At 48.7% G+C, this 22,015-nt stretch overlaps 8 protein-coding genes across 8 annotated transcripts; 6 read left to right on the forward strand and 2 right to left on the reverse strand.

The window, feature by feature from the left end:
• Positions 1-4,420: 4,420 nt before the first annotated feature.
• Positions 4,421-5,484, forward strand: N7479_006748 (class I SAM-dependent methyltransferase; the record flags this gene model as incomplete). Its single annotated transcript, XM_057254442.1, has 3 exons — positions 4,421-4,493; positions 4,554-4,715; positions 4,778-5,484. The coding sequence occupies 3 exons, from the start codon at positions 4,421-4,423 to the stop codon at positions 5,482-5,484; spliced, it is 942 nt and encodes a 313-aa protein (XP_057108304.1).
• A 540-nt stretch (positions 5,485-6,024) lies between these two features.
• On the forward strand, positions 6,025-8,330 carry N7479_006749 (uncharacterized protein; the record flags this gene model as incomplete). Its single annotated transcript, XM_057254443.1, has 2 exons — positions 6,025-6,337; positions 6,394-8,330. The coding sequence occupies 2 exons, from the start codon at positions 6,025-6,027 to the stop codon at positions 8,328-8,330; spliced, it is 2,250 nt and encodes a 749-aa protein (XP_057108305.1).
• Positions 8,331-8,645: 315 nt separating this feature from the next.
• pup1 (proteasome core particle subunit beta 2) lies at positions 8,646-9,616 on the reverse strand (the record flags this gene model as incomplete). Its single annotated transcript, XM_057254444.1, has 3 exons — positions 8,646-9,305; positions 9,373-9,420; positions 9,491-9,616. The coding sequence occupies 3 exons, from the start codon at positions 9,614-9,616 to the stop codon at positions 8,646-8,648; spliced, it is 834 nt and encodes a 277-aa protein (XP_057108306.1).
• A 546-nt stretch (positions 9,617-10,162) lies between these two features.
• N7479_006751 (FG-nucleoporin NUP159) lies at positions 10,163-14,981 on the forward strand (the record flags this gene model as incomplete). Its single annotated transcript, XM_057254445.1, has 3 exons — positions 10,163-10,249; positions 10,306-10,987; positions 11,044-14,981. 3 exons carry the CDS (start codon positions 10,163-10,165, stop codon positions 14,979-14,981), a joined length of 4,707 nt encoding a protein of 1,568 aa, XP_057108307.1.
• Positions 14,982-15,677: 696 nt separating this feature from the next.
• Positions 15,678-16,040, forward strand: N7479_006752 (uncharacterized protein; the record flags this gene model as incomplete). Its single annotated transcript, XM_057254446.1, has 1 exon — positions 15,678-16,040. The coding sequence occupies one exon, from the start codon at positions 15,678-15,680 to the stop codon at positions 16,038-16,040; it is 363 nt and encodes a 120-aa protein (XP_057108308.1).
• A 1,220-nt stretch (positions 16,041-17,260) lies between these two features.
• N7479_006753 (uncharacterized protein) lies at positions 17,261-18,032 on the forward strand (the record flags this gene model as incomplete). Its single annotated transcript, XM_057254447.1, has 2 exons — positions 17,261-17,447; positions 17,536-18,032. The coding sequence occupies 2 exons, from the start codon at positions 17,261-17,263 to the stop codon at positions 18,030-18,032; spliced, it is 684 nt and encodes a 227-aa protein (XP_057108309.1).
• A 398-nt stretch (positions 18,033-18,430) lies between these two features.
• Positions 18,431-19,954, reverse strand: N7479_006754 (telomere maintenance protein PBP2; the record flags this gene model as incomplete). Its single annotated transcript, XM_057254448.1, has 3 exons — positions 18,431-18,453; positions 18,514-19,399; positions 19,457-19,954. 3 exons carry the CDS (start codon positions 19,952-19,954, stop codon positions 18,431-18,433), a joined length of 1,407 nt encoding a protein of 468 aa, XP_057108310.1.
• Positions 19,955-20,758: 804 nt separating this feature from the next.
• On the forward strand, positions 20,759-21,854 carry N7479_006755 (uncharacterized protein; the record flags this gene model as incomplete). Its single annotated transcript, XM_057254449.1, has 2 exons — positions 20,759-20,962; positions 21,003-21,854. The coding sequence occupies 2 exons, from the start codon at positions 20,759-20,761 to the stop codon at positions 21,852-21,854; spliced, it is 1,056 nt and encodes a 351-aa protein (XP_057108311.1).
• Positions 21,855-22,015: the final 161 nt, after the last annotated feature.

Below are 22,015 nucleotides of genomic sequence, written 5' to 3' on the forward strand. Positions count from 1 at the left end.
TGCTTAGGCCATGGGTTGAAAACAATAGGTAGTTCGACAGTGAGCCCAATCGACTAATCAGCATAGAAGATGTAAAAGAACGACAACACGACTGTACGAGTCGTCTGATAATATGTAGTCTTCCACAAACAGTTGCATATGTATTTGCGAATTAGGGATACTATGCAAAGCGCTGTGTATATACAAATAGTTCATGAGATGTACCCCGTACTTCGTATTGCAACCTACTATGTTGTATACTGCGTCCGAGGCATAGCCTAGATGTTCTTTGTTTTTGCCTTGCAGATTCGCATGGATTCCATAGGACGAACACATTTCAGCCAATAGGAACTCATGCCAGAGATCCTGGAGAGTTAATAAAGGCCCTTCTAGAGCGTGACCTACAACGTAGGGGAATTTTGTGACCGAGGCCAGGCAGTTAAATGAAGTTCAACAACGACAACACTGGCTTCAATATTCTGAGAAGATCTCTTTATTGGTGGATGGTGGGGATTTCGATGAGATCATTTTCCTCTCCAGTCCAAGTGCAGACGTGCATGATCTACATTTCGCTTGCATTTGACAGTTGTGCGCTCACACCTCTCAGTCCTGAGCCGTGCCGATTGGGACGTCTGGCCTTCACCCCAGAGCCAGTCAAATTCAGATTCTAGTAAATGATTTGCAGTTCCAATTTCAAATACTTTTTAAGTTTCCCTAAGCGATGGGTCTTTTTGAAAATTCCATTCCCCTCTGTGAAGTACAAAGGTGAGAAATATGGTGGGTTTTTCTTCGCCGAGACTTTGAATTGAACTGTGTGGATCTTCTCTAGCCGATCATTTCTGTGAATAATTCACCCCGCACCTACCGTGCACACAACACAGCAGGGTTAATAATGGTTGTTGGATATCAAGTTAAAAACACATGAAAACGAGGTGTTTATCTTCTTTTTTTTCCCGGTTAGTTTCGTATTTGTATTGTCGTGCATCCTTAGTGCAACACCCGGGCTGTTGTAAAGGTTGCCCCACGAAGTGAGAATTCTTGCGGATAGAGGGTCTATCTCATCCGCAGCCAATAATATCTAGTGGTATCATTTGTGGGGAATAAATATCTGTGAGAGTACCCAAGCGGTCTACGCTTTTGCCAAAAGGCAACTATTTTATATGCAAGACACGTTTATGGGTAGTATCAAGTAGGTGTACTCCGTAGTGAAAGCCCAAAGACGGGCGATTGCCTGCACGCTGTCAAGGATATAAGACTGCATGTCTTACTTAGTCCCAAAATATTTCCAATTGAATTCCACTATTGATGAGTTGTCAAGAATGGAATCAGGCGCATACTTCCAGGTGCATGTAGTTGATATCCTACCGAGAGCGAGAGCAAGGTGCGGCTCAGGATGATTCTCGCTGCATACATTTGCTTAGCACACCTGTCGCTTGCTCGTTCTTCTTCCCCGTGCCTCATATATATTGGTTCGGTTGAAGTTTCCGCTGTGCGCCTTTACTCATTAGGTCCTAGATGCATACAACATACGAAGTAGCTCAGCAAACAGAGTATAATGAGTACATTGTTCCTCACCTTGGATTTGGATCCGATAGGCCATTACCTGATCGCCAACACCTTGGCATATCGTGCAACAGTAACATTTGTCTTGATTTGGGCGTATTTGATCGGAGTTGTTCGGGTTTGGACACCTATGTTGTAACTAACATACCCTGCAATGTTCAAGGCCTCCTCACATTAAAGAAAGCCCCTATACCCAGCAAAAGTCCCGCATACTTTGTACTCCATGCAGTGGGTATAGATGTTAGCGACTAAAGCAAGAATCTCAAAAGAGAAACATGCCAAGGGCTGTCCCCACTACCAAGCTGCTCCGCTGCGGAGTGACGACTTAACAGTTCATGGGTTGTGGTTGGCCGACACCGAATCTACTGTGCTTATGTAGCATTAGACAGGCAAAATTCCCAAAAAAATTATGCCGAAATAGAGAATTAACGTATAAAAAAGAAAAGATTGAAACCCCCATTTAAGAAGGTGTAGTTGAAAATTGGCTCTGGGGCCGTTACCGACACGTTGGAACCCGAATAACTTTCCCAGTCCCCGGGTCCGGGTGAATTTCAAGGTTGTTTTGACTCGTCGGATTTCCAATTAATTTCCCCGAGGGTTCCCTTTACATGGAAACCCGACTCCATGGCAACAAGTTCAGTTATTTTTGGGACGGCTGCAGGGGTGCTGTACTTGGGATTTTGCCTGCAAGTTTGCGCCATTGTTGACGTGTTTCGCCTTTTTTCCCCCTGGGTTTTTTGTTCCCTCCTTAAATAACATATAAGATAAACACTTTTTAATTCGGGGTACTCCGGGTACAAAAATTTCCATACATTTGTATCATAGTATCTTTATGCAAAGGAGCGCATACTGAAAATTTGGGGGATACACCAGGGCACAATTGTAATTTCATCATTTCAACATACAATATATAGGCTATGCTTTATACAGTATAGTCATTTTGATCGATATTTGCACCGGAGCATGGAAGATTTACAGGTCTAGAAGTTCAGGATAGCCACAAGAACTTCAGACGTCATGAGAAAATAAACAAAAAAAAAAGAGATCCAAATCAATATGGAGACCCGGAGTATCGGAAACTATTGTACTCCGTGCATGCATGTTCCGTGATGCACTTCTAGATCCCATGTGCCCCTCCTTTTGGAGAAATTTTGGGATGTAAGAGAAAGCCCAGGCTTCTAGCCCACCCCAAGTGACGTTGTTTCTGATGGGTCACTTCCTCTTTTCCCACCGCTAGACCTAAACACGGTAAGAGTCTCGCATTAGGGCCGAGTCGGAAGTGAAATGGGAACAAGAGAGGAAACTTCGAGCACGTACTTGTCGTATTCGGTAAATCTTCCGGAAGTATTCCGACACTTTGATATTCCAGTCAAAACAGAAGAAAGGAATCCAGACCGCATATGCAATGATTAAAAACAGAATCCTTGGCGTGAGAACTGTACTCCGTACGATTGTTACGGGTTATATGGATCCATTTTGAGAGGCAAAATCCCAACAGCTCCACGTATATACGCGGTTGAGATTCCCTAGTCTAGAACCCATTACTCCGTATTATCACACCGAACTTTAGCTTTTTGATTTGATGACTTTGTAATATGCATTCATGGAAGAAAAAAGAAATCTCCTAACATCGGGGAATAACGGCGTGCCATACTGACTATTACTAGGATGGCCCTGCAGGATTCTGCATAAGTTTGCTTGGAAATCATTTCTGTTGATCGTCCGAATCTAAAGGGAAAATCCCAGCAGAAAGGTTGAAGACGGCCCGTGGCTGAGCGGGTTGCATATTCCCAGCCGGATGGTACCTACCTTTATTGGTCGATCGAGCCCAGGGAGCCTTCGATCGTGAGGATCGAAATCACATCGTGGGTAAATTCTGAGCTGGACACATAATATGTACCACCACGTCAGAGAACCGAATGATCATCTCGAAAAAAGAGTAGGTTGTATCAAAGACCAGACTTGGAATATAATGGAACTTGAAAATCATTGGGTTTTATGATTGAGTGCTTCCTAAGAAAAGCAAACGGTTCGGTATTTTGTGTATATTGTACAATATATTCCAGGACATTGAATAGAACAAAAACAAGCGAGAAATGACAAAATACTAATAAAAGAAAAAAAATTAAAATTTGAAGTAAAACTAGTGACAAAATCACATATAAATCCGTCCAATCATTTTCACTAGAATAACTAGCCTTTACCCCCCCAGCTAAAACAAGGACATTACGGAGTACATGAGTACTATTTCCCGCCTGAAGCGCCTGGGCATCTCTTTCTTTCATATACTTTTGCTTGAATTCGACCTTTATCATTTACTCAAATTCGTACACAGTACACGAACTAGAACTCCACTTACCGGGGTTTGCTTTTAATTTCGCTTTTCGAACATTTTAAATGTTGATCCTACGCTGATTTATAGTTGTCGGGATAACCCAAGTTGTCGGGCTCTTTTTTTTCTTTCTTTCTTTCTCTTTCAATTATGTCCGGATTTGCGTCAGTCTGAGTCTTTCCATTCTAATACTGGGTCGTGGAATGGACTATCGTGAGCTTGCTTGATTCCATTCAACTACACAAGGAATAGCTCATCTGCTGTCCATACCTGCCAATATTGATCCCGCCGGATGAGAAGGAGTGACCATGGGTGAGATACCTCTGGTAAGTTTGTTTCTCTGATAGCTTGTGGTTCACATGTCTATATTCTACCACCACTGATATTCCCGCGGTTATTTGAGTCTCGATTTTCTTGTTGCTAACGTAAAATTATACAGGCTGTTGATGATAACAGGTAATACTACCTCCATTAGACCCTTCTCGACTTCAATTGCTTTATCAAATCAAATGATGGGGTAACTGACCACATCATAGCAGTGACACAATGTCATTGACCAACAGTGTGACCGATTATCCTGTTGAGCATGGAAGAACCTACCACAGGTACCACGAGGGAGGTATGTTTGCAACACCCAGCTCTGTCAGATCTTGCCAAACATGGCTAATTCAATGTTTAGCTTATGTATACCCCAATGATGAACAGGAATTAGAACGCCTAGATATGCAACATCACATGATTAAAATGACGATGGACGGAAAGCTATTCCAAGCTCCCCTCCAAGACCCAAAGAACATTCTTGACATTGGTACTGGGTCAGGGATATGGCCAATAGAGATGTGTATGATCCCCCGTCTCAGTCCTAAGATTTTTGTCTCACCATCTCAAATTGTCTTCTTGCAGCAGCGTTGTTTCCAAACGCCCAAATAACAGGAACGGATCTGTCCCCAGTGCAGCCAACAGAAGTACCGCCAAATGTGCATTTCCTGATCGATGATGCCACCGAGGAGGAGTGGCTATGGAGCAATGACTATTTTGATTTCATTCATACCGGCCACATGACTGGTTCTGTGCCGTCGTTCAAGCGTATACTACGACAGTCATTCAAACACCTCAAACCGGGGGCATATATGGAATGTCATGAGCCAGACCCCAAACCGAAATGTGATGATGGGACCATGCCTCCCGAAAACACAGACGGGGGATACAGCGCATACGCCTTGCATGATTGGGTAGACCTTAGTGTGCGCTCAGGCCGTCAGTCTGATCCACCAAGACAGTTCCGAATCGCCCATCGGATTGCGCAGTGGATGAAAGAGGTAGGATTTGTTGACGTTGAAGAACGACTCTACAAAATCCCCACAAATACCTGGCCACAGGACGAGAGGCTAAGGACTATCGGCGATTGGAACGAGAGCAATTGGCTGCAGGCTTTGTCCGGGTGGTCATATAAGCCATTTCTTGCCCTTGGGTGGTCGCAAGCCGAAATTGAAGTCTTCCTCGTTGATGTGAGGAGGAGTATACAGGACCGAAGTGTCCACGCTTATATGGACTTTCATGTGGTGTCAGGACGGAAGCCCCTTCTCAGCGAAGGGGAAGCTGCTTCCTGAGTTGTTGCTATCTCCCCGATTTCCCATCATGACCATCTTACGTTTTATCACACCGTTCCTTTATGTCCGTCTCCGAGATGATTAGCATGTGATACCATGGGTGGGCAAAAATTTGCGTGCATTGCATTGGCGTTGTGTGTATGATTCTAATTTCTTTATTTTGCCCTCCGTATAAATCCATGTCCATACATATGTAGCTATGCGAACATTTGACATACATCCGAGGAGTTCTAAATAAATCAAGCTTCGAACAATTAAATGGATTATAACATGATATAGAACGCAGAAACAAGTAAACTTCACAAAATAAGAAAATAATGGCCCAAACAGAAGCTACAAATCATGTAGACAGAGGTGATAATTGAAGGCCAAAGATTGGCCCGTTGAATATGTAGTCCACTACTCCCGACCGTACCCGTGGACAAATGTGGAGATTAGTCATCATGCCAAGAATCGGAAAGCCGCCATGCGAAAGTTGATCCCGAGTGCTTGCGAGAAGCCTAAGACAGCAATCGGCCTGCATATGCCATAGCCAATCTCATGTCTTTCGGCAGACATGCCTACCGGCATGCTCTAAAGCCGCCAGCTACTTCAAAGCTTGACCATCCCTGGATCAGCGATGATCTACTCGCGGCCACCTTTCGTCACTTCGCCAACGGTCAGCGGCGCCATGGGAGCTGTGTTCCCGGACCATTGGAAGCACGTCGACGCCTAGCAAAACGAAGAAATACTGCTCTGGCAAGCATAGGGGGAGGTCCGGCTGAAGACATCGCGTGTCTGTTTGGCCGCAATGGGAGGGAACATATGAAGTGGACCGACCATCCGTGGCAGAGAGCGCCATTCGAAACTCAGAGTATGTGTGACAAGACATGCAGATTCTTTTGGCTATCCGCTAATAATTCTTTGAAGCTTTCGCCGATCATTCTTTGGGTCCTTCTGAAGTACCTTTCTCTTTTTCTGACCAGAACCCGGAGCCTCAACCCGAACTCAGCGAATTCCAGACCACTCATGTCCCCGAGTCGTACCTCGCCAATCGAGCTACACGCGATCAGATGCTGGAGGCATTTTTGGATGGGAGGAATTGGGGCATTGAAGATGCAAGGGACTTCACTCGTCGTCTGAGAATTGACCTCCATCGGGACCCGCGATACAGCCGGCAGATATTCGAGCGGTTACTTGCTCGTTCAGACCCTGACCTTACAGAAGCAATTGCATTCTTGGATGATCCGTTCCTGAACACTCGGGGATCGGGAAATTACGCTGCAGCTGTCAAAGTCTTTGTTCGAACGAAAACGAAACGCGGCAAACGAACCGCTGTTTTGAATGCGATTAATCGTGCGTTAGAGCTGGGATTGATTTCAACTGATGAGATATGTTTGATCATTACCGCTTTACCGAATATCATCGTCGAACGAAACAAGACTCTGGGATCATGGGACCATAAATCTTTGTTGAAGCACTACCGGGCTATGTGGAAAGCTATTGGGTGCTGTAACATTCTCGGGTATCACGATCTGGACAGAAACATTGTTGATGCTTGGCTTGAAGAGCTCCTGCGTACTCGCAGCTTTCGTTTTGCCGAGGAAATCATCATCGAAACCCATGATGCAGACAGTCGCAGCCAGTGGCCTTCTGTTTTGGTTCAAGCTTGGTTGGAAACTATGGAAGTCGATTCGGAGACAAGCCTGCCGTTTCCCAACAAGATCTTCAGCCAGCTTGATGTTAACAGTGCGGCGGACTGTGTCATTCGTGTAACAGAGTCATTGGCATCGTCTCCAGCAGACAGAGTCTCCAGAAACCAATTGCTTGAAAGATGGCGGGATTGCCTTGCGAATGCTGAAGTTATTTCGACCGTTGCCAAGTCACAGGTCTGGTTCGATTTCCCTCTCCCGTGTATTCAAACACAGGTCAAGCATGCTCCTCTGAGCCATTCAACTCAACGCCAGATCATTTTGCGACTCTGGCTTCTACGAACGCTTGGCCGATCCACTGGGCCCATGTACAACCAAAGTGCAAGAGCAACGGATCAACCGATCCACTCATTGTTCAATCTCTACGAAACGGTGATACAGGATACTAGCGGAACCTTCTTTCCGGACTTCATGCGGGAAATTCACGACCTCGACCTCCCATACAACAGCCTTCTGCTCCTAGCGCTAAACAAAAAGGGCAAATCTTCCATTACCAGAACCACCCGCAAAACCCTTGAACGACTGGAAACCTCCCAGCTTTCACTAGCAGACGTGTGGACCAACCCATCTATATACAAGGGAATACAACGTCTTTTCCACACCACATTCGACGAAATGTTCCACCGCATGAACCTCACCAACCCGGACACTGTTGAAGAGATTCTGAGCGTTGTTCGATCAGGGGACTCAAAGAACATCTGGCCCATTCTCAGACTTCTCAACAACAACACTCCATTCAAGGTCAGCCTCCACAAAGCCTGGCAGCCCATTCCACACCCCGATGACAAAGTCCTCGTGCGATACCACCCAGGCCCGCGGGACAGCCGATGCCCCGATCCCCATGCTGCGGTCGACCTCATAAATCAGCTGGCAGTTGCTCTCTCTTGCTGCAAGCACTTGACTCCATGCCAGTCCTTCCATATGGTTCACTGGCTTTACGGGTATCTTCGCCGACACGGCGGGCCTGTGGATCCGGAGTTCGTGCGGGCTATGTATCATGCTGGTGTTGTCCGGTACCGCCGTGACGGTCGCCGTATCTCGGCTACTCAGTACGAGTACATTCTTTGGATCGTCAGCAAGTTTGAAGGCTCTAAAGTCATTGAAGAACTCACTGCTCTGCCTCAGATTGGTGAGTCGAGACCTGACTGGCAGTAGATGTGGTATGTGAATGGATGTCTACGCAAGAAAAATTTGTACAATAGAGCGATACGTTATACCCCTGCTTCACCTTGCCTAGAGGGTACTGAGCCGAACATACAATCTACATGAGAGATACATGAAGTTTTTTTGAAACCTCCGGTTTTCTGTCCTGGCCATACCTGCTCTAAACCCTATAGATAACTCCGCGAATAGTACGTTCGTAGTCTTGCCCGAAGTACGGTCGTACAGAAAAACATAGTGAGACGTAAGAAACCCATGTGTGCATTAGATTCAATTTAAGACCACTGGTCATTGCTTCTCCAAGAAAATCTAAGTATCAACTTCCATGCTGTCCCCAGTGGCAAGCTTATCATCACCAGACAGAGTTTCGATCGTGACATATTTCTTCATATCTTCCTTGGTCATAATCCTCTGGTCCAACCAAGCAGTAGTACCACGGGGGAAGCGGTAGTTGCGCTCCTTCTGTGGGCGCTCGTTGGGCTTCATGTAGTTGCGGAGCAGCTGGGTGGGCTGGTCCTTCTCGATCACACACACGTCGACATTGCTACCAGAGCCAAGATCGTTGAAGATACCAGCCTTGATTGCCTCGGCGCAGATGTCGATGGCGCCCTGTCGGTCCAGGTTTGGTTGCCAGGTCGACTCAAACACCGACATCGCAGCCAAGGATCCGGATCCCATCGTCACGTACGGCAGTTTGTCTGTCGATCCGTGTGCGTGAACAGTGTACAGTCCTGTGCCGGTCGGGTCCACACCTGCAACAACCAGGTACGCTCCGATATGGCCCTGGTACCGGAAGAGGTGCTGCTTGAGCATCGTCATACAGGTGATCACACGGGGTTCGCGGCCCGTTGATAGCGAGTGCAGTTCGACATTGGAGCTGATGAGGGCAGTGGTGAATTCGGTATCGGCGGCGGTACCGGCTCCAGCACACCAGATCTTCGGCGCGATGTAGTGTAGCTTCTCGCAGTTCTAGAGACAAAGAATGTCAGATACCTTCCAAAAAGAAATTGCACAAGCTCTGATCGGTATTTTTTACCTTGTCTGCTACTATAGGACCGCTGGTAGCTCGGGTATCTGCTGCAATCTGCAATGGCGATTCGAGTCAGCTCCTGTCACAGCTCTTTTGAGTCTCCTCGCATCGCTTGGGACCGTACCACAACACCCTTATCGTAGACACAGCCCACGATTGTTGTACCGGTGCTCGTGGCCTTGGGAAGGGGAACGCCCCTGGCGTGAAGCGCCGCATTACGGTTGTAGTTTGTGAAGTCGAAGCCCGGCATCGTGACAACGCTGGTATTCGCGACCAACGGAACTGATTATCAGGATAGAGAGTGGGGATATGAAGAAATGAGAGCGAAATTCGAATATGGGGGGAGATCGAGAAGGATGGATGGACGAATGGGATAGCAAGCTGGAGATGGAGGTGAAGAGGAAGTGAGCTGTTTGGAGTGACGAAGCTCCCGCAGCCTAAATTGGAGCCTTAATTATTAGGCATAAACAAGGTGTTTTTGCCGGACATTATTTTCGAATTCAATGCTCTTTATGTAGTCTCTCTTGACTTCTCTCTCTCTACATCCTTTTGCGCTTCATATCCGTTGCGTCCATTTTTGTTTTCTTTTGCTTGCCTTCTGATTCCTGGCAAGCCGCGCAACCTCAAGATTTTCGCGCATACTCTCAATCTCTTTTCCCGGAGTCCTCACTCACTCCATCGACGCTCGCTCTCTACACCTCCCACCTCACCTTCACCTAATGCCCTTAGACATAGCTCGCCTTTAAGCGAAAGCACACGTTCTCCTTCTGGAACCTTGAATTCGGAAAAGCTTAGAATGGCTTTCAATTTCGGTGCGTCCAACCCCGCTGGGGGAAGCGCCTCTGCGGAGCTTGGTCCAGAGCTTCCTGATGTTTTTACCGATGTATGTCCACCCCGCCACAGCTCTCACTATGATAACCCTCTCTAATGTACCTATAGGAAGTCGGTTTCAAAGGCATCTCTGGGGACGCAAATATCCGCTTCCTACCAACGGCATGGCCCGACGACGCGCTTCCGGCTCCTACTTCATCACTTCTGGCTGTCGCACACACCAAAGGCCTCGTTGTTGGCGCTGGCCCAAATGCGCTGGTAATCAGCACCACTGATGTGATCAGGAAGTCAATCGAGGCGCCGGCAGGAGAAGATATGGAGAAAACAAGACCATTCCAACCCATCGCCACAATTCCTCTTCCTTCTCGTCCCACTCATGTGGCATTCACATCGGACGACAACGGCTTGATTCTAGCCTTAGAGAATAGCCCCACAATCTCAGTTTTCGATACAAACACTCTCGCGCAAGGAAATACCCAACCAGTGGTTTCGATTCCTACGAATGGCGTGTCGCTACGTGCACTGACGCCAAACCCCGACCCTTCCTCGACACTTGTCGCGCTGGTCACTGTTAACGGCGAGCTTCTTATCGCCGATGTCAAATCTGGGACCATCATTCCTGGACCCAATGGTCCGGTTCTCAAGGATGGTGTCAGCTGTGCTTCATGGAGCAACAAAGGAAAGCAGCTTGTTGCTGGATTGGCCGATGGCACTGGATATCAGATGACCCCAGATGGAACGAAGAAGGCTGAAGTTCCTCGGCCATCTGATTTGGAGGGAGACTGCCATAGTAAGTTTCAAATCATTGTTAGAACTATAGATGTACTTTTACTGACGATTGTACAGTTTCATCCATCTCATGGCTTGAAAACGATGTCTTCTTTGCGACATACACACCAAATATTGCAGAGGATGATATGGGAATGAACCCAGCGTCTTCATACTACATCATAACCCGCCGCAAGCAGGCACCGTTCCTCATCCAGAAATTGCCAGAAGTCTGCTCGACCATGGGCTTTATGCTGAAGCGTGGCCCCGCGTTCCAATTTATCACCAGAATTAGAGACTACAAGCCTCACTTGAAAGATGTCTTGATCGTCGCGTCAACTGCTTCGACTGATCTCGGACTAATCACGCGGTCTGACCAAGCTCTGGCGAACGATGAGCGAACCAAACTTCATGTTGGTCAGTTCATGACTACAGAAGTAAGCGACGACACCAAACGTGCTAGTGTCCCATTGAAGGATTCTGGAGATGAGACATCGGTCATTGGTCTGGCACAAAACCTGTCAGCCAAGGAAAATGTCATTGCGCCGCTCCCGGGTTCGGATATCCTGGAGAGCTCGACACCTCTTCCTGGAGTTCTTCTTTTGAACAATGATGGTATTCTTTCATCGTGGTGGTTCGTTTACGCCGATTCCATTCGCCAAAACGTCCAGTATTCTGGGTTGATTTCGTCCGGTCAGTCAACCCAAGCTCCATCTCAGTCACAAGCCATAGCTCCAACCCCTGCCCCAACCCCTGCCCCAGCTCCTGCACAGAAGCCTGCGTTTGGCCAGTCATCGTTTGGAGGTCCATCCGCATTTGGCCAGTCACCTTTCGGGAAGCAGTCGGGAGCTGCTACCTTTGGTAGCCCATCTGCAATGGGTGCTTCAACCATGGGCGCGACTGCTTTTGGGAAACAAAGTGCCCCGGCTTTTGGCAGTCCGTCCCAGCTTGGTGGAAGCTCTACCCCAGCCTTTGCAAAGTCATCATCCCCAGCCCCTGCTCCCGCTTTTGGGACTCCCTCTCAGCCAGGCGTATCCTTTGGCACTCCCAGTACTCCTGGACAGCCACGGTTTGGGCAATCTGGATTCGGAGCTATGGGCTCTGGACTTAGACAGTCTAGCACCCCAGCAAACCCATTCGGGGCTAATACTGCAGCAGCATCTAGTGGCAGTGGTTTCAGCTCCTTCTCCGGCGGAGGCGGCTTCAGTAGCTTTGCAACAGCAAAACCGGGCGAGTCGCCCTTCGCAGCGAAGCCAGGCGAGTCACCCTTCGCGGCGACACAGCCAAAAGGATCTCCCTTCGCAAATGCTTCTTCTGGCCAAAGTCCTTTCGCCAAGAGCTCTACCTCACCCTTTGGAGCCAAGCCTCAGACCTCGTTCCCACCTCCAGCTTCCAATGAAGTCAAAAATCCCTTCGGTGCTGCGAAAGGTACCTTTGAGCTCAAGTCTACCTTCAAGGCCGAAGCTCCTGCTGCGGATGATGGGCCAAAAGCAGACAAAACTTCTTCTGGGGCGTTCTCATTTGGTGGCTCCTTTGACGAGATGGTGTCAACACCCCGCAAGGGAAGCTCGTCGCCAAGTGAGTCGATGGATGATGACGCTGAAGATATCGAGCCTGTGAATAAGGAGACATTCTCAATTTTCGGAGGGGCAAGAAAACCTGCTTCACAGACTCCCACGTCAATGTTCACTTCAAAGCCAAAGACTTCGGCCGAGAACACCAAGTCAGCATTCTCGATGTTTGGCAATACCAATCAAAACCGTGTGACCAGTCCATTGTCAACATTGTCTGATAAGACAGTGACGCCTAAGAAGAATTGGCCTAGCACATCAAGTATTGATGTAGAGGCGCCATTGCCACCGGATTCTACTAGCCGGGATAGTTATGCTCCTGGAGATACTTCTGCCTCCTCCAACGTGTCGAAGTGCTCCGCCGAGGATGCTCCGCTTCCTCCTGATTTCACCAAGACGAAGAAGCCTTCACCAAAACCCGAAGATGACGCCCCGCTACCCCCTGATTTCCTTTCGCAGAAGAAGTCTACACCCAAGACGGACGACGCTCCTCTCCCTCCTGACTTCATCACCAAGAAGAAGCCTGCACCCAAGGCGGACGACGCTCCTCTACCTCCCGACTTCCTCACCCAGAAAAAGCCTGCTTTGAAGACGGATGACGCTCCTCTGCCTCCTGACTTCCTCACTCAGAAGAAGTCCGCACCCAAGACAGACGATGCTCCTCTTCCTCCAGACTTCCTAACAAAGCCCAAAAAGTCCGAGCCTGCAGCTATCCCTGAGGACGCACCTCTGCCGCCCGATTTTACCGCAAAGCTCAAGACCAAATTGTTTGAAGAGGCGGTCCCAATCCCAGATGAATCAGATGAATCAGGTATCTCCGATGGAGATTCCGAGGTGGCAGGCGAGTCAGACTTCAGTGATAGTGGCGAGGAAATCACACACGACGAAGCATTGATCGCTAAATCCAAGCAATCGGCTCAGAGTTCGTTTAGTGCAGTTTCCGAGCAAAGCTCCACCGGAGGATTTTTCAGCAGTCCTGCTCGAAACGTGGATGATCAAGGTCGACTTCCGCGGCAGCTATTTGGGGAGCTGCCTAAGCAGGCCCTACTTCCTCCCCCGGCCCCCATTGCCCAAGGTAATCGTGAGCCCTACCGATCACCGAGCCCAGTTCGTATTGGAGGGAAAAAGAACGTGCTATTCTCCGACAAATCCCATGGCCGTAAGGAATCCACAGGCGCTTTGCACTCGCGTAAGGCATCTCTTACCCAGATTGCCCAGCGTGGTGGCCACCTGAGAAAGGCCAGCGATGTTGCTCGCGAGGAACAAGAGAAGCAAGCACGTGCGCATGCAGCAGCTCAACTTCAAGAAGATGATGTTCTATCTTTGTCAGACGACGATGAGGACGATAGACTCCGCGAGGAACTGGCTCTGCCCGTTGACCCCGTTGATACTCTGGATCCATTCTTGCCCCACCAAAACTACATGGGCGAGACTGCGAAACCAGGCATTGCCGGCCAGGTCGAACGACTCTACCGTGACATCAACTCTATGGTAGATACATTGGGCATAAATGCTAGATCGATGGCGGGATTCCTTTTGCACCAACAGGCCGGGAAGGCTTCTGATATTGATGAGTGGGTGGTGGTCCTCAACAGCGACCACCCCGCTGACATTCTCGACACGAAGATGGCCTTGAAGGACATCGAGAGATTCGAAGAAATGATTACTTCAATTGCGCAATCATTGGAGAGCCAGCGGGTGCAGGGAGTGGATGAAAAGCTGGATGCATGCCGTGACCTACTCACAAAGCAGGTTGTCACCCTGCGAGGCCAGTTCGCAAGCATCCGCAAGACTCTTGACGCACACACAGATATCGGTGCTATTCTCGAAGCACCCCTTTCTGCCGAGCAAGGTGCGCTCCAGCATGATCTGCGCACCACATTCACGAATATCCAGGTCAAGATAGCCGAGCTTGAACAGGCAGTCTCCCTCCTATGTGCCAAAATCGCCGACATTCCGCAAGCGAATGGCGCAGGCAGGAACCGCCCAACTGTCGAGACTGTCACCAAGACGATTGCTACAATGATGAGCATGGCCGAGGGGAAGAGCACAGACATCGATGTTCTCGAGGCACAGATGCGCAAGCTCGGCGTGGATATTGCTCCCACAGCACCCCCAAGCCGTGAGGCGTCTCCGTTCTCTACTCCTCGCAAGAGCATTGCTGGTCGCATCCCTATGACTCCTGGGTCACGAGGCTCGATTGACGGTAGCGCATACCATACCCCCGAGTCCGTTTCGCGCGGTCTCAACTTCCGGGCCAGCATCAATGGCTCGGTGAGACAGAGCCGTCTCCGCAGCGTGGAAGGTGCTGGCGAGCCTGCCCTCCCGGAAGAAGATGTCGCTCAATACAAGACTAAGAAGTCGCGTCGCCAGCACTTGAATGCCAACTTGAAGAAGGCCTTCGAGGACAAGCAAACCAAGGTGCGCAGCGTCGATGAGTGGTAGATTTTCTTACTTTTCTTTTCTTTTCTTCTTATTCTTTGATTTCATTTGATTTTTTTCTAAAGACTCTTATCCGAGATTTGGGGAATTTGCTTTCAGCGCGGATTGGTATTGGATGGCCTTAGTTTGGCCAAGGAGTCATGGCATGCACATACGTATGTAACGTATTTTTTTTCAGCACCACGATGAGTGGCTCAGTTAGCTATCAAATACAAGCCCTATCTACATGCAGTTCTTTGCGTAAACTTACTTTCCGACGATTTTCAGTTGTTCAAGCTTTGTGTTTGAATTTGTATACTTTGTTCTCTCCATGGGAGTTGGACTTGATCGGCTCCGTATATCAAGACGCATCCCTAGGGTAAAGTGAAAAGTGACCAAAGAAGGAATTCAGAAGTAACAAAGGCAAAGAGAACCCATATCTTTACTACGCATGAAAATAGAACGAAACTAGATTGAAGGGTTTAATTGAAGGCTATCTATAAAAAGCTATTGTGGTGATGAATCAATAGTAATTCTTGGAAGCGTCTTTATTCTTTGTTCTCCAGGGTTAGTCTACGGGGTAGAAGCTATATAAAACGGCTGATACCGTTGAGGCTCTATATTTCTATATCAACACCACCAACTTCACCAGCATCCTCCCAATTGTCTCTATAGTAAAGCCTAATTTCCTTAAACCCATTTTATATACAAATCAGCAACATGGCAGAACACGCGAATGATAGATGCCCTTCCATGGTGGGTTCCGAGCGTATGGTGGACCCCTTCAATGAGACAGGTCTTTGGGTTACGGTAGAATTTCCTGAATCAATGAAGCATACCCATAGTGACGAACAGCTGATGAAGTTTGTGGTCCAGCAGATTCAAAGAGGCAGGGCCATCATTTCCACTTACGCAAAGCATTACGAGAGACACTTGTGTCTCTCGCTACCAGTTGTCGGATTCGCTGGGGAGGAGGAACCAATTGATGTAGTCATGGACCAGGCTGAGACCGTGGCACTCTGGTGGCTCGAACAGATCCTCGCATACAAGGTTCGTCTTGACTGCAATGTGCTTTTCCCTTAGTTCGACGAGGAAGCAGTGTTATCAGAGTAATCAATAGGGATCACTGTTCTGCTGGTAGACCGTAGTTATCGAATTAAGGCGATAGGTATGAGGAGATGTAGGTATGAGGAGATGTACGAGGAGATGTGCAGTTCATGGGGTGCTCTGAGGGTATCTGATAGATCAATAGAGAAGCTATGTTGAAGACCACGACAAATGAACAAGATACAGGAGAAGACATGAAGTTTCACAACTAGCGTAGCGAATAGCACAGAAACCGTAAGTCCCGACTTAGAGGATCCATGTTTTGATTAAATGCCACAGTCTGCGCTTCAAGTTGCTTAAGTTGTTCAAGTACCAGCAAAGTCGTGAAATTCCATTTGACCCAAAGGCAACCAAGTTTCAAACCGAAAAAGATGACTATAACAGATAAATTAGCCAAGTGCACGAGATTTAGAGTGTCAAAAGAGCAGAGATCAGAGATCACAAAAGACGTCTGCCTCTTCTTACCCAAGATTACACTGCGAAAATAAATTCTCAGTCCGCTTTCAACTGGCGGGATATCCTCTACTGTGCGGCCAGGAGGTTTCCAAGATGAGGGTTCGATTTCAGCGAGGGATTAGATCCACTCGGAAGACATGCTCAGGTAAGGTGATAGCGATGTGGGAATCGTTGGATTTGAGAGTCCGCCAGCATTTGAAACCAATGGTAATACACATGCATGACATGCATGTTTTCGTTTTGCGCCAAGAGACGAAGCCACGCGATCAATAGCCCGAGAGCTATGAACTGTACCAGCAGGATGAGAACAAGTTCCCAGAAGACCATCCATTTCAATAGCTCAAAAGTGCACTTAGGATACACGAAATAGCTTGAAAATATAGCGAAAAGGAACAGTAGAGTTCCTTGATCTCGGAATAGAATGGGTAACACGGAAATGAGTGTGTATGATTGCATGATTGCATATTGAAGAGGAGAGAGGGAGAAGAAGAGAGAAGAGAAAAAGAGATTCAAAGGTCAAATAACTGGCTATGGCCATGATTCTATTGTGGGAGGTGCTAATTACTCACTACATATGTCTATACCTAGGTAGGTGACATGTGTACACATTATAGGAAGGAAGGTAATTTCCTAATTGGGATTCTATGATCAGTGACATCATGTGCCCGTGACATCAGCCATCTGTATTTTGATCTCTCTTCCCAACCCCACACTATCATTAGGAAAATAACCAACCCAACATGTCTCGAAACGTTAGTCAGGTCACCTTCTTCCGCGTCAAATCTTCCGTCAAGCCCGAAGACCCCTCCAGCGAAGAAGGCGAGGCTCTACTGAGGATCTTCCGCACGACCCAACAGCAAAGCGGTCATGATAGTTCATCCTGGGGACGCACCTCCGAAGACGAAAACACAATCGTCTGGGTTGTAGGTGAGTTTAGTATCTCCCTGAAATACTCAAGCTACTATATACCCGCACCCCTTCAAACGTACGACCTACGACCTAACTAAACCAACAGACTGGACCGAAGCTCGCAGCTCAATGAACATCCGACTGCTCGACCCATTCCTGGCCCCAGACAACCCCCAGCCACCGTCATCACTCCACGTCACGTTCAGCCCACCACTCTCCAGCACAGAAATCCTAACCAGAAACCCCGTGACCGAGCTGTGCACACTGGCATTCCCGAGCGACCTCGAAGCACGAGCAGTAAGGCAGATCAACGGGGACTTGATCAACTTCCGCACTACACTGGTCGAGCAGCTGCCACAGGCAGCCGGGCCGCGGTCGTGGTCGATGGGGCATGTCGATCGGCCGAGCAAGTTACCACACGCGAGAAGTCCAAGTGGGCAAGCTTTTGCGCACCTCCTTGCTGTTGGTTGGGATAGTATAGAGGCGCATTTCAAGGCCAAGGAGACGGAGAAGTTTGTTGAGAGTATTGCACCTCTGAGAGAAAAGATGCTGGCGCCTATTCCTGGGTTGGAGATGAAACATGTCAGTTTCCAAAAGATTTGAGGGTTAGGGATTCCAAGGGAGTAATAAGAGCGTAAAGAGAGAGAGAAAGAAACCAAGGAGAGCGAGGAGCCACGGATTAGTGCTGGGGGAGGCTTGGATGTAATTCGAGCTGTGTTGCGTGGGTCATAGGATGTTGGTGGTAATTAGAGCAGGCAAGTGGAAAGGGAACGGGCTACTTCATTCAAGGGATAATTGCGGGAGTTGTTATTAGAAAGGCAAAAAAATCAAATCACGCGCCCTGGAATAAGATACAACGAGAAAGTAAAAGAAGAAAAAAAGGATTGACACCCTGTGAGAAATCGAAGGCAAAGAAAAAGAGACTTCATTAACCACCGTAGACTTTTGGGCAGAACCCCACAATAAGACACCTGTAGCAAGCGTAGGTTGCGCTGCTATGTTTAGATTCGGTGCTTTTCACTCTCTAATATATCTGTTAGAATGTGCGCACAAAAAGCTTCATCCGGGGAAGGAGAACACGAACCAAGTCGGGAATACAGCATGTACAGAGCCATCTGGTTGCACTCCGCGGTACCAGTGATAGTAACCAAGCGCTCATTGCTACTCTCTTGGGGCTCATTGATCTTGATCACACTGCCACTGAGATGACGTATCTCGTTAATTTTAGCACCACCCTTGCCGATAATAGCGCCAACCATGTCATTAGGGATGTAAATCTGCTGAGTCAGTGGCTGGCCGGGCATGGCACCGCCCACAGGAGCAGGGGCAGTTGGGGGTCCACGGCCTGGAGTTGGCTGCTGAGGACCACCAATGAAGGGAGCGGGCTGGTGGGGTCCTGCACCGCCGTAAGGGGCCTGGGGAGCGGCTGGGAAGTGCATTGGGGTCTGAGGAACAGGAGCAGGAGCTGGCTGACCGGGGAGGTAGGGAACACCGAACGCTCCACCACCGGCACGGTTGGGGTGAGGGTGGTGACGCTTGAATGTCTCGGGGTGGCCGTATTGGCCGCCGGCGGGCTGAGGAACGTACGGAACAACCTGCATACCACCAGGGACAGCACCGGCAGGACCACCGCTGCGAGTAGCATATGCCGAAGCCGCGGGACCGCCGTAACGTTCAGACAGCTGCTCGACCAAGGTGACGGCGACATAGTAGGTAGCGATGTGGACGGCATCCGCAACACCGAGGATGACAAGGGATCGTTCCGTGGACAGAGGAAGGCAAGCATCCGAGGCGTTCAGGCGAGCGCCGGAAGCCTCCTGAATCTCGCGAATGCGGCTGCCACCTTTGCCGATGATGGAACCGATTAGAATGTGAGGAATTAGCAAGCGCAGAGGGTACGTCTTGGACTGGGCAGTGGAAGGGGCCTCAAGAGGTTCATTGTTAAGGGTACGGATGATTAGACCAAACGCCTGATAGTCATTAGCAATCGAATATTATCAACAAACTCATTGAATGGCAAAACTCACCTTGGCAGCAGCATCCTGGGGACCGCTAACGGTCAGGATACGCTCCACTGCACCTCGAGAATAATCACTGACAGTGCACTTGGCACCTGACAGACGACGAATCTGGGACACGTTCTCACCTCCCTTTCCAATCACGGTGGCTGCCTCCGGGCTAGAGATCACAGCACGAATATGAACCCAGCTCGACTCATCCTGGGGGGGTTGATCAGAGCCAGCTCGGTCGGCCTGGGAAGCAGTTGACTGGATGGGTTGGGTGTCGACAGGGAGACCCTTGCCATTGGGCGCATCGGGAACCACGGTATCTCCCTGGGTATCCTTGGCACTTTCGACAGTAGGAACCTGGCTACTGGATACATCTGCTTCCGCCTCTGCATCGCTCTTGACTACTTTGTCCAGCGCCGGGCGCTTGGCCTCGGGCTGGTCATTGGGGCCGGATGGCGACGAGGGGTCCTCGAGAGGACGCTTGGTCGACTGAAGGTTGGATGGAGAAGCGGACATCTTGAATAGACTGTGCTGCTGTTTGGTCTCACTTACAAGTGAAATCGGAAGGTGTCAAGAATGAAATCTTCTTCTTTTATGATCGTTTTATGTACACCAGAATTTCCCACGGAAGGTGCTGGTGCTGGCGATCTGAAGGGGATATTGGTGCTTTAAGAAGATTGGAGAGGCTGTAAAGGAAAGGTGGTACTGAGGAAATGCCGATGTAAGACGGGAGGAAGTGTAGATTCAAGTGTGAGAGGGCTTTGCTGTCACAACCGGGGAAGCTTCACGGGTTTGCCGAGATGCTCGAAATCAAGGAAGAAACGGAAAGGGTAGAAATGGGATCCTTGGGTGAATGCGATGGGAAATAGGAAATGAGGCAAGTAAGATATCAAGCGCCAGAAACCGTTGCCTGCTGTACCACACTGTAGCCTCCGATAACGTCTGAATCCGAGGTCAAGGGTGTGGGCTAAACTCGCAATCGACGAGTTAATAGCTCTACTGATGAGAATGCGGTAAAAACGCAAAGAAAGGCGAGGATGGGGGAATTGATGAAGGTGATGAAATGAAATTCCGGGGATTAAGGAGAAGAGGTGAAGTTGACGATCAGGGAAGGAAGTCGAGGGCGCGAAGCTTGGTCACATGACGCGAATATGCATGGGCGTGATGCATCTCGTCTCGTGTTCAATATTTTGATTGCCTCCAAGGCCTCAAGCAAATATTTTACCAGCAAGTCTAAATGGCAATCGAGCTTTAATCGAAAATATCTTTTGTTACTTCTAGAAGAAAATATTTTGCATTTCGCGTTACTCCAAAATAAGCATGGATATCTCCGACCAAACCGTGCAGAAGATCCAGAAATTCGCAGAAAAACGCCAAGAAGCAGAATACGAGTCGACAAAGGAACCTCTCAGTGAAACTGCATTGCATGTCTACACGCGACGTTTAGATGCAACCTTGCAAGGACTCCAAGAGCAAGTCAAACGACAGCAGGATGAATTGAATAAGGCATGTTATGAAATTCTCGTTATAGTAGAATGAATGCCTCATCTGACATATGTTATAGCTGCGGGAGCTCAATTCTCTTGACCTAACAGAGACGGGCACTGATTCCTGGGCCCGTGTTTCCCAGGCTCGAAGGGCCAAGAAAGCATATGACTCGCTTCTCAAGTCCAACGATGAGCTCCCAGCAACAGATTCGGTGTTGCCATCACTTCTAGCCATAGAAGAAACCGCACGCCTTATTCAAGAAAATAAGGTCTCTGTCGCAATGACAGCCGAACAGCTGTCTCTAGATCGAGAGCGCCTGCGAGTCGAAGAGGCCAATCTACGTGACTCTCAATCAATCGCAAGCGGACTCCGAGAGCGGATCCAGAGAATCCGCAATGCCAACACGAGAAAGGAAGAGCAAACTCCGTCACAGGTGGCACGCGAGCAGCTTGCCTTGCAGAAAATGCAAAATAAAAAACTAGACCGCTCGTCTGCAAGCCTCAAGGTCTCGTTGGATAAGTTTATCGATGAGACTCTTGCTCCAATGCTTGCTGCTGAAGATATGGGCGGCCCGACTGTGGGCGATGCTTTTGAGGTGTCAGATGCTACGCTGAAGGCAGGTTATACGGCACATGGCAAGCCCAAAAAGCTAAAAGAGCCGGCAGAAACAGAAGATGGGTCACAACAGCGGATTGATAAGTTTATGAAACGCAACGCGGATGAGGCTCCTACAAACAAGAGGGAGGCAGCTGCAAAAGAGATGCATGGCCTTCTCAACGCCATGTTGGAGGCTGAATCATCCTATATCAATTTGGGGCACGACTCGGCATCTTCGAGGTTCCTCGTGAGAGCTAAGGTTGCGCAGTTTCACCCTCGAGATGCACGGCGGCTTCGACTGATTGATTTTGGTCGTTCATTGGGGATTTAAATGTAGAGAGTTTTCATGATTGAGTGACAACATGGTATTATTGATTCATGAATGTGTATCTTCTTATATCCTCGTGTAAACATGTCAAATCCAAACCCGTACCTATGAACAACCTCCTGAATGACTCCCATAAACCGTGAGAAAATGACACCAAGAGATGC

This window comes from Penicillium vulpinum, assembly GCF_028829585.1.
Source record: "Penicillium vulpinum strain IBT 29486 chromosome Unknown utg000003l_segment0_segment0, whole genome shotgun sequence".
Lineage (NCBI taxonomy): Eukaryota > Fungi > Ascomycota > Eurotiomycetes > Eurotiales > Aspergillaceae > Penicillium > Penicillium vulpinum.